Source organism: Mixophyes fleayi, chromosome 6, assembly GCF_038048845.1.
Source record: "Mixophyes fleayi isolate aMixFle1 chromosome 6, aMixFle1.hap1, whole genome shotgun sequence".
NCBI classification, from domain to species: Eukaryota; Metazoa; Chordata; class Amphibia; order Anura; family Limnodynastidae; genus Mixophyes; species Mixophyes fleayi.
In genome coordinates, this window is record NC_134407.1 from 43,616,317 (window position 1) to 43,628,784 (window position 12,468).

At 35.1% G+C, this 12,468-nt stretch overlaps 1 protein-coding gene across 1 annotated transcript in view; it reads left to right on the forward strand.

Annotated features, from left to right (window-relative positions):
* The window catches only part of PCDH15 (protocadherin related 15), a 945,519-nt gene that overhangs the window by 190,729 nt on the left and 742,322 nt on the right, over positions 1–12,468 (forward strand). Inside the window, exons 3-4 of the mRNA XM_075216373.1 lie at positions 6,543–6,557; positions 7,243–7,308. Of these exons, the coding sequence (XP_075072474.1) occupies positions 6,543–6,557; positions 7,243–7,308 (81 nt within the window). The remainder of the gene's footprint in view (positions 1–6,542; positions 6,558–7,242; positions 7,309–12,468) is intronic.

The window sequence follows — 12,468 nt, forward strand, 5'->3', positions numbered from 1 at the left end:
TTTCTTTTCATGCTGAGTAATCTATTTTGCATTTACTTGCAATGCCAAAAGACAGGCTCTGCTGTGATGTGTCAACACACAAAGTCCAAGCGCTAAAACAGATTAGAATAATATCCTATTTATATTTTAAGTAATAAAGAATGTCAGCTCCTAAACTATTAGCGGTGCCGTCCCTCATGGAGAACTATAATAGAAAAACAAACAATAAAGAAGTGCCAATCTAAACACTAAGAAGACTAAATATATATCACTTATAATGAATTATGGCAAAAAAAAAAAACACAACAAGGCTCCTAGATAAAACAGGAATAAACTTAATAATTTAGTAAATATATTGAAAACATAACCTGATCCTTTATATATAAAAAATGTTTCCGCAACATTTTGCAAACATTATGTGATTCACCACAATAGTTGGATTTATATTTACATAATACGTTTAGGATGATAAAACAGCTTTTAGCAAATTCCTGAATTTAATGTGAATAATTCAAATTCCATTTAGCTGCCACTTGGCCATGTAAGGTACATGATAATTTTAGCATAATTACCATGCAATCTGCAAAGAACAAATAATGTGAAGTTACTTTACTATATAATTAGGTGTCAATTATATCCATGGATGGTAATAGTAATTGCTGGACTATTTGTACTTTCATATTAAAAAAATAAGATCTTTGATTGTTCTCAGAGAGAAAAATCTGATTTATTTCAGTAGTTTCTGATACCATGCAGATGTAGATAATACATGAACAATGGAATTATTTGTAATTGAAATCTGCTAATTTGTTTACAGGGTTTATCTGTGCCTGCTACTAATGTTAAAATCCTTTTAATATTTATACCTGTTGTTTATCATATGTAGCAAATTATTTCTCTATTATACTCTCTTCATGCAATGCTTTTTTTTATTTACTCCAGCAAGTTGTGTCTTATTCCAAAGTTGACAACCTGTAAAATTTCAATCCAAGCAGCACTGTTCTACTTTCTAACACAGGCACTGATTGGACAGAACCGCAACTCAGCATGTGCTGCAAAATGAATGAGAATATCTTTTTTTATGATTGTTATCATTGTTATGGATAGTTAGTCTACACTTAAAATCAAATTGGTCACATATTTCTCTTTGTTTATCAAAATAACTATTTAAATGAATCTCCATATGATGCATGCCATACAATGGATCTAATCACAATGTCACAACAGTGTCCTTGGTAAACAGATGTGATTCTTTTCTCCTTTAAAGATAGATTTGTGTCCGTCCCATTTCGTTGTTCTCTTAACATTAAAATATCCATAATATGTAAATGCGTTACTGGAGAAGAAAGAAAATAATTATTTTTTGTGTGCATTAGCTCTGAGAATAGAAGGGTTTTTCTTTTTTCGTAATGAATTCATAAACTACAGTGCAGTAATAAGTCACTTTAAAATGGAAGCTTATGTTTATTTTTCAGTTCATTGCCATGTTATTTTCTACAACATTCTTTCAATTGTTTCTCTGAGAAAATGACATATTACATACGTCAATGTTTAGTTACAATTTTAAGTAAATAAGAATATCACTTCTTTAGCATGTCTAGTGCCATTATAACAGCCACCTGCCCTTGTATAGTATATTAGTATTTGTATAGTAGACCATGCAATAGCAAGCCTGGGCTGGTGCTTGAACTTTTAGAAAGTAGTCCTGAAGCAGTCCCGTTATATACTGGTCCATACACTTCGGAACTGAAATCCAAACAGTGCTTTATTGGGCATGTGAGAAGATGCACACGCATTGCCGTCCATACACTAGTCAATGTGGGACTGGTAGCTTTTAAACTTTCTTTCACTTTTGCTCATATGTTTTTAGCTTCTGCCTTTATTTATTTTTTCTTCTGTACACTTAGTGTAATGACCATAACTCTGTACATTCATACTACTCAGAGTTCTGATCATTTGCTTTTGCCAAATAACCAGATTCAGAGGAATGTTGGGAACCACTTCAAACAATTTACCTTGCATCTGATTTATTGACAAATTCAACCAAGAAGAGTCTAAATTAGAGTCTATATAAAACAGACCTTATGCCATAAATGAATATTATGCCTGTTGGACAGGAGGGCTTTTGCTTCATAATGGAAAGAACAGTAAGGGAATGTCATGTCTTTATGACATTTGGTATCCTTTTGCTGTGTTTGGCTTTATTTTAAATAATGATTTATTAGGGAAAGAGTGATTATTTTGACTTTTTTGATGATCCATTCAACCGAATATTTTTGAGGGTAGAGGTTGGAAACTGGTTAAAGATTCTGTTGACCCCTAACATTATACATTACACTATGCCTCAAAAGCACCGTGAATAGGTAGATCCTTGTGGATGGAATTCATTAAGTGGAGCATTCCCAAACATTAGATTCACCAGTGTACATCTAACATTGCATGAAAACTAGCTTGTGTGTGTATATATATATATATATATATATATATATATATATATATATGTGTAAAAATATACATATATATATATATATATATATATATACATACACATATTTGCACACTCTTCATACATTGATGCCTGCAGTTGGAAAGTGGGTGCAAACTGGCATCAGGGAGCTCAAAAACATATAGATTAGTTGACCCCTTTAGACCTAACATTCTCATATTTAAGCTCCTGTACAGGCAATGTACATGTGTCACCATTGGCTTTGCATCTATCAAAATGGACTCCACTCATTTCAGAATCCTCCAATAAGTCATGCCTGGGGCAGTCATAGTTCAGCAGTCGACATTCTAGCGGTGCAGACACCATTCTGCAAGTTTTGTGGTTGTTTTCCCATAAATTTTCATAGAAACCCTCAAAATGACATGTTTAATGTAATTGTATGTCTGTTGCTAGATTTACCTGGAAGAAATACATTGAGTTACCTCCTTGTTTTCAAGTACGTCCTGGATATATCATATACAGTTGTAAACAAGATGCAGACAATTATAGCGTCAAATGATAGACATTTTTAATGATTTGACAGGTGGCAGACATAGTAAAAAATAGGTACAAAAGTGGAAGCTGCTCAAATCAATTTATAGGCCATAACAGGTGCTTGAAAGGGTGGGGTTATCCACCCTTTCAAGCACCTGTTATGGCCTATAAATTGATTTGAGCAGCTACCACTTTTGTATTTGTCTGAGAGGCATGTTGGTGTCAGTAGCTGAGAGGGGGTACTGGCACTGAATTGCTGTTTGGAGGCTTCTGGGGTACCTCTTTGGTAAGTTGGCTCTCAATTTAAAAACACATATGTATGGCCCAAATATATGGGACTCTCATTGTTTAGAGTAAGACCATCCTATTAGCAAAAGCGCCTTGGCGTGGCGGATGGCTTAAACATACATTTGCAAATGTGTGCAACAAAGACTTTTGCATTTTTATCTACAGTAGAAATGACAGATCTGTTGCTGGCTATAGCAGTGTGCTGGGGGAAAAATTGTTGTGTATAGTAAAAAAATAGGTATGATTGAGCTGTAAAGAGTATAAAACTTATTATGATGAATTTGACTGGCTGTACCATAAACCACATCCTCATACACTATAATTGGCATAATTAAAATCTTTATTGCATATTAATTATACATTTTTGATGTCAAGGTGTCTATCATATTCATCATCATTTATATGTGGTCAGCATATTCCATAGCACTTTACAATTGGGAACAAACACAGTAATAAAGCAATACTGGGTAATACAGATAGACAGAGAGGTAGCAGGGCATGCCTCACAAGCTTACAATCTATAGGACGAATCTACAAATCAAATGAGGTTAGGATCAATGACTGGTTTGAAGGCCACATTAGCACAGACTAAGAAATTAACTAGGTAAAAGCTGCTGACTTGGGAATGAATACGTTTTTCCATGACTTTGGATAATATAGGCCATAAAGCATACCTCCCAACTGTCCCAAATTTAGGTAGGAATGGAATGATTTTAGAGGACCCCTGGATCTTCATGTGTATTTTCAGGGGAATGGAGATGGAGGTAGCATAGCACTTTGGAAAGTCTAAGAATCCTCCCAGGTGAGGCGTGCTCACTCCCATCTGATGTGATCAGGCCTCCAATGCCAAATGACCACAATGGACAATGTTGGGAGGTCTGGAAAAGAGATAGGTCTTTATTTTCAAATAATGCTTCTGTTACCATGTTCTGTGAATTGGAAGAACTATAGTCATTTCCATGCCTTGGGAATTTGACATCACTAAAACAGAGCTTACTAAGTAGTCAGTAGGTTTAGAAATGACCAGGACATTAAGGCATAAGTACTTTAACTCCAACTGGTCAGGCCCAGATTGGTTGTATGTTTGTCCTGATGAATCTTAAAATGAATGGGATTAACATAGAGGGTGTCACACAAGGGGGTAAATGTATCAAGCTGAAAGTTTTCCACTGGGTTTGAAAAGTGGAGATGTTGCTTATAGCAAACAATCAGATTCTAGCTGTCATTTTGTAGAATGTACTAAATAAATGATAGCTAGAATCTGATTGGTTTTTCAAACCCGCCTAAAAACTCTCGGCTTGATACATTTACCCAAAGCAGTATTCTGATATAACCGCTATTTCTAAAGCAACATTTAAGACCCTCAGAAAACCTAAAGTAAAAAAAACTGCTACATAGAACTTGTTGGTATTACACCTGTCACAGTGATCAAACTGCTACTGAAAAAAAATCTTTGCTTGTTTGCAGGACTTTTTTAATAGTGATTGCCTCTTTTTTTTTCTTTTCTTTTTTCTTAGCATAATTTAAGTGAAAAATCTCCAATATGACACCACCTTAGAGGTGTAAAAACACATCAAGTAAGTTAGAATAAAATATTTATGAGGCAGAAAATCGTTTTTATGTTCTCATGTTGTATACATCTGATCATGCTGTTTATAAAAGGTAGAAGATATATTTATTTTATCCAGGATGTTCTTTTATACTATATGGAAGACACCTAACATATTTGTAATCTGTTTCTGCAGATTAGTTTTGGTGAACATGAAAAAGCGAGATATGTTGAAACTTTTAATATTTAATTTTGATGTGGAGTTCATAAATAATGTAAAGCATACATCATCTGTAGTATCAGATTTATAGGTTTAAATATACTCCAGATATTTCCCATAATGCAATAAAAGTACAGAATATTGTAAATTTGATCCATTTTCTGTTCAGTTGACACTGGAGAATTGATTTAAATAATAAGTTACTGATTAATTAGAAGTATGTTTTCAGAATTTGCTTATTTTTACTATATGACAGACATAGAGTACATGGCTGTTTTTATAGCTACGATGACCATTAGGGGATTAAAACATGATATCTTTTCTTGTGGGTTTTTTAAGGGGCAGCTAACAGGAAGCTACATTTCCAAAAAAAAACATATTTAAAATGTAAAAAGTAGAATGTATTTAAAAAGAAAACACACTTAAAGACCAGAGTTCACAAAGTTATAATAAGCAAGCCCCCCCCCCCCAAAAAAAAAGTACCTGCGTTCAAGTGCTGCTCTGTACTATTCTGCTAATGCAAATATTAAATAGTAGTTAACTCTACAGGACCTTAATATATCACATTTTCAAAAAAAGTCTATTTTAATGACTCTTGTATAAAGCATTGTGTTACTGAAACTCATGCTGAATTTGGGTAATATAATATATTACTACTGAAACATTTGAAATTCATTATTGTGTACTTTACTTTTGTAGCAGTAGTATTAATTTTTGTTTAATTTTTATTAATAATGTATGCTGTTTATCTTAATTTTACTTGAAGCTCCAACTTTATATTGATGTTTTAGTTAAATTCTATTTTTTGAACTTCTTTTCTAAGCTATGTTGAACATTCTGAATGTACTATATTATATTCTGGTCTGATGAATATGCGGACATGTTAACATGCAGTTTCATTAATGAGGTGGCTCAATTTTGCGTATTAATTTTCCTCATGCACAGCCACTCTCCAGATAAAGATTAAAATTATTGATACTTATTGGTAATTATGCTAATAATATGCCTCATTCTAAATCTTACACTTATTAAACACTTTGGCACTATAACGTGGTAAAAAGTAACCAAAAATGATGAGCTATAACCCATAGCAAACAATTAAAATAACGAGTGCGGTCTGATCAATGAAAGCCAATATCTGATTGGTTGCTATGGGTTACAACATGTGTTTTTATTAACAGGCCTTTTTGTTTTCAAGGAGGCCTACTTTATTTTGGTAAATGAGCCACATTGTGTGCATTTTGTGACTTAGAGCGTGGTGGGATTTGCAAATACAGCTAAGCAGCCCATGTTTTTCTTACCTGTTTTAGGGAAATAAGTGGATTACATTCTGTCTGAATGAGCAACATGATAGGATTTAACATATCCACCTTACGCCTTGTATTTCCCTCTTTAACAACTCTCTGCTAATCCCTATACTCTATACTGTTTGCATGTGAAGTCTATAAAAGAATGATTGTATTCTCATTTCTTTTTCTTTCATAATTCTTCTCTGCTTCCTTTGATGAATATACTTTTGACTGCAGACTGGCAATATGAGGGTAAGATCTCGAAAGCTGAAAGTCCTAAACATTGCTTGTCTGTTGTTCATATTCATTGTTACTTATAACATTATTCAAATTCTGCTCACTCGCTTCAATTAGATCCTTTTGATCACAATTAAATTCCAATTATATTTGTTTTTTTTGTTGTGAAGCTTTAATTACAGTGCTTCCCTTTCAGTCTTCTGTTTATGTTATTTTATTTATTTTTTGCATTAAATTACCATAATATCCTTCTAGTCCTGAAGGACTTCAACTTCATAACGATGTCTGCCTCAGACTTCAGAGAGGTTTAATACATGTTTTCAAAAGTTCTATTTACATAGGAAGGAACAAACACTTTTGCAAATAGAGCAAGGAATACATCAATAGCTTTTGGTGTTACATGTGACCGTTCTATGTTGTGATGTGGCAGATGCTTGTTGTTTGCGTTTTTAGGTGCGCAGGTGTGCCAGACTTTCAAGGCCTCTCTATACAGTGCGGCATTGTGGCAACACAAGTAGACTTTGTGAAACCATTCTGTGCAGCCATTCAGATTACATTGATGTGTTCCGTTCTATCTGAATCCCAACAATATCATCTCTATTTAAACAGCCATGCCAGCAACATTGCTTAACTATTTAACATAATGAGACAGTCATTAAGTTAATTAATTTTTCTCTTTCTTTTTTTGCCTTGCTTGTAGATTGTGAACTGGCCAGGTCTGGTCCACCAGCTACTATAGTTGCTATAGATGAAGAAAGTAGAAACGGTAAGCACATTTGCAGATCCTTTTTCTTTTATATAGCTCTTAAATGGGAATGTTAATTTGTCTTTCAGGCTGTTAATGCATTCCATTAGCGTGCATTTAAATATCTGCTACATTTAAAAAGCAGGTTGATACGATAAGATAAGGCTTCTTTTAGCATTTCATATATGTGTCAAATTGTGATACAATGGCAAAGTTTAGAATAAACCTTTCATTGTAATATAGTTTTCAAGCAACATATTATTTTGTATGTTAAAGAGCATTATGATCTTAAGGTAAAAAAAAAAAACACTAATGCCGTTAAACAAAAGTTTTTAGTTACTCTACTTTTGTGCACTTCCATGTAGTCGTATTATCCATGTCATCATGCCAATTTTATTACTATATATCTGCTTTGTAATGTATGAGCTGATCTGGGCAGATTCTCTGTGCAGATTCCCTGATTTCCTCCATAATTTTGTGAAAACTCTGTTGTGTGTTGGTATCATCGGAGTCTGCAAATTCTCCTGCACTGCACTTCTGCAACAAAGACATTTGTAGTTGTAAGGAGAATAAAGGAAATCTCAATGCATATAGTAAATATTACAGATACAGGCAACACATGATTTTTTTACACAGAATATCAATTATCCTGCCTGTCTTGCAGGATTTTAGGAAATCATTCTAGATAAGTGGCATAGACATTAGGGGCAGGCTGGGCTGGGGAGAAGGGGATCATCTGTCCCCCCAGGGCCGGTCCCATAGTGGGCTACCTTGGGCTGGGTCACTGGGCCACCTTTTTTTGTTACCTTTAAAATGTTCCTAATAGGCTTATGAGACAAGTCTTGCCCCCCCGGGCTAAAATTTGTCAGCCCTTCCCTAGACATAGATATATAGTGACAGGCAAAAATTACGTTAACTTCCTTTTCAAAATGAAAGTAAAGAAATCATATAAAAGCATAAGCGAAACACATTACAGATTATTACAACTTGTTAATAGAAATATCCTAAGATACTAAAATTGCAAATACATACATAAAACTGTTATACCCTTCATTTGCCTCAACATTCCATTTCATCTGAATTGGAAGTTTAATGAACAGTAGTACATAGACAGAATTGCTTGCACTATGGATATCTCTTAAACATCATCTGTCATATTATATTTGCATGTATATTTTATGTATGCATGCATAACTTTAATAGTTGTTTTGTCCTATAAAGTCATTTGCATGTCAGATGTCTGTTTTGATTCATGTTAAAACATCATTTAAATATGTAGTACTTCCTAAAAGCATATTTGTTATCCTGTGTAATAAATTCCTCCTCTAAGAATGCCCTTTCACTTGTTTATTTTATAATAATTGTCATGAAATTAATGAATAATTGTCATTAAATTAGAGTTCCTGTAGATTTCGTCCAGATTTCTGCCCATAATTGTAAAAAAAAAGAATGTCAGATCTGCTATTTGTATTGTAAAAAACATTCATGCATTTATTTTCTCAGTATGTATTTTTAAATGTATACTTAAGTGGCCCACATATATTTTGGCTGACCAAGGTTGATGCTGATTTTAAAACCATGACAGCCATTTATGGCTCTGTTATTTGTGCATCTTGTTTAGATATTGCATAACATTAATTACATGGCAGCGCCCATGGCTATAATAACTATAAATTTCCATCTGCTTTTTTTTTTTATAAAGAATCTTTTGTTTTATGTTTATCTAATTAGAATGTTGGTTACAGTTCTGATGAGTAACATCTTTTCATTTGACTTTGGTTGTGTTTTGGCTTGCAGGTTGCTATGGATGAAATATATTTAGTTCAGTATAGTAGGGTTTCAGCTTTCAGCTTTGGTTTATTTTTGAAATGTCTTTCCTGAAGAAATCTATATGCTTCAGTAATAAAATGAAAAATGTATTTGCTATATTTTGGAAGAACGCACTGCACCCACATGGAGAATGCACTTGGGGGGGACAGGGTTAGAAACTAAATTAAAATACTGTGCTAAAAAATTTGAATAATTTATCAACTATCCAATAATAATGCCAATGCCAAATACATTCACACATATCATCATCATCAACATTTATTTATATAGCGCCAGCAAATTCTGTAGTGCTTTACAATTGGGAGCAAACATTAATAAAACAACACTGGGTAATACAGACAGACAGAGTGGTAAGAGGGCCCTGTTCGCAAGCTTACAATCTATGGGACAATGGGAGTTTGAAACACAAGGGCATGTGCTACATCATATTGCACTTTGGACCAGCTAGAATGCCAAGGTAAAAGTATTGAGTGGGCTATATGATCTTCACACAGCAATGTTGGTCAGAGGTTTGTTGTCTTGTGTTAGCTGTGCAGAGGGTGATAATAGGGTAACCTAGGGAGATTAAGAGGGTGGTTGAGGAATATCATAAGCTTGTCTGAAGAGGTGGGTTTTCAGAGAATGCTTGAAGGTTTGAAGACTAGAGGAAAGTCTTATTGTGTGAGGGAGGGAATTCCACAAAGTGGGTGTAGCCAAAAAAAGTCCTGTAACTGGGAATGGGCGGATGTGATGAGAGTGGAAGAGAGACGCAGATCTTGTGCAGAACGGAGATGTCGATTTGGGAGATATTTTGAGACAAGTGAGGAGATTTATGTTGGTGCAATTTTGTTGACGACATTGTATGTTAGTAGAAGGGTTTTAGATTGGATTCCTTGAAAAATAGGCAACAAATGTAGGACTGACAGAGTGGCTGAGTAGAGGAAGAACGGTTTGCAAGGGAAGTTAGTCTAGCTGCTGCATGTAAAATAGATTTTAGGGGTCCAAGTCTGATTTTGGGAAGACCAGTAAGGAGGAAATTGCAATAGTCGATGCGGGAGATGATGAGTGCATGAATTAATGTTTTTGCAGTGTCTTGTGTGAGATATGTTTGTATTATGGAAATATTCTTTAGATGTATGTAACATGATTTAGATATAGAGTTAATGTGGGGGAAAAAAGGATAGTTGTGAGTCAAGGATTACACCTGGCAACGAGCTTGCGGGGTGGGATTTATGGTCATGTTATCAACAGAAATAGAAATGTCAGGCAGGAAGCTTCTGTTTTTTGGAGGGAATATTATTAATTCAGTTTTTGAAAGATTGAGTATGAGTTGTCGAGAAGACATCCAAAATGAAATGGCAGAAAGACAGTCAGTAACGCGAGACAACACAGATGGTGAGAGATCAGGAGAGGATAGATAGATTTGTGTATCATCCGCATAGAGATGATATTGAAATCCAAAGGAGCTTAGTAGTTTTCCAAGAGAAGTGATGTAGATAGAGAATAGCAGAGGATCTAGGACTGAGCCTTGTGGTACTCCAACTGATAAAGGAAGCGGAGCAGAGGTGGATCCAGAGAAATTAACACTGAAAGAGCGATTAGATAGGTAGGATGAGAACCAGGATAGGACAGTGCCTTCAAGACCTAGGGATTGTAGTATTTGTATAAGGAGAGAGTGGTCAACAGTGTCAAATGCTGCAGAGAGATACAGGAGAATTAGAAGAGAGTAATGGCCTTCAGTGTTTGCTATGATCAAATCATTGACAACCTTGGTCAGCGCAGTCTCTGTGGAGTGTTGAGAGCAAAAGCCTGACTGAAGAGGATCCCATAGGTTATTTGCTGTAAGAAAGTGTGTGAAGTGAGTGTAGGCAATTCTCTCAAGAAACTTGGAGGGGCATGGGAGCTGAGAGATTGGGCGATAATTTGAAAGAGAGTTTGGGTTAGAATTTTGTTTTTTCAAAATAGGAGTAATCACTGCATGCTTGAATAGTGATGGAAAAATACCAGCAGAGAGCGAGAGAGATTACAGATTTTAGTTATAGATGAAATGAGCACAGGAGACAGGGACCTACCAATTTATGAGGGTATAGGATAAAGAAGACAGGAGGTAAAGTAGGAAGAAGTGAAGAGAGTAGAAACTTCCTCTTCATTTGTGGGATCAAATGAAGGGAGAGCGTCAGAGGGTGCTACAAAGGAATTGAGCTGACTGCTTGTCGAGGGAGATGATACCATTTCAAGTCTGATCTTATCTATTTTGCCCTTGAAATAGAAAGCAAGATCCTGGGCACTGATGGTAGTTAGAAGGTTTGGAGTGGGAGGGTTTAGAAGAGATTTAAATGTGTTAAAAAGGCGTTTGAGGTTAGACACCTGAGAATAGATGAGAGATTGGAAGTATGATTGTTATGCAGTGTCCAGAGCATTTCGATATGAGTGGTTGATAGCAGTATATGTGATGAAATCATTAGAGGTACAAAATTTACGCCAGAGCCTTGTGGGGGAGTGGGTGAAAGTGTTGAATGGAGAGTAATAAAGCACAGATGATAGAGTAGCTGAGTCCGTGCAGAGTCATGAGAGAGGAGAGTGGTTCAAACGCAGTTTCATTTCTTTATTCTTGTGATGGCAGACAAAGCCTGCCATCACCTATTTTGCAAATGCCAGAAAAACAGTGTTTTTTTTTTAAGATATTTAAAACAAAATAAATGAACAGATTTACATTTGATTAATTAAGTTACACAAATACATTAGTTGGTGTCTGTTTTACCAAGGCTTCTTTTATATTTGTTTGACACTTAGCTTCACTGCTTTCTCCTGGGTGGAGTCTCTTAGACACTATGGGGGAGATTAAATTCCCTGCATTCTAAAGAACAACGCCGGCTGCGCATCATTACCATTAATACGGTAATTTTAAAACGGATTTCTGCTCACGTCTCAGGAAGGTGCGAGCAAATATCAGCATTGAAATTACCGTACTAACAGTAATAATGCGCATCAATTACCGTAGCAACACGAGGAATTGAATCTCCCCCTATATGTAAAATTTGTCATTCTCCAAGAATATTAGTATTTCTGGTGATTATTTGGGTGTCATTTTATGGAAACTGTTCTTTACTTGTAAAAAACCTTGTATTTTTCCTATAGTAATCAATCATATGTTTACTTTAATTATCCATTTCTGTACTAGAAAATGATAGAATATGCTTAGTTGCTAGGGGAAATGACTCATCTATGCAGTTAGCTTTAGAACAGATTCAGGTGATTTCCCAAGCACCCTCTGGATGTACCTTTTGCAATACACCCTGCAAGGCAGTAGTGGAACAGTGCATGTTTCAGGTTGGTAGTTTAACATACAAATTATTGCTTGTGATCAGTGAC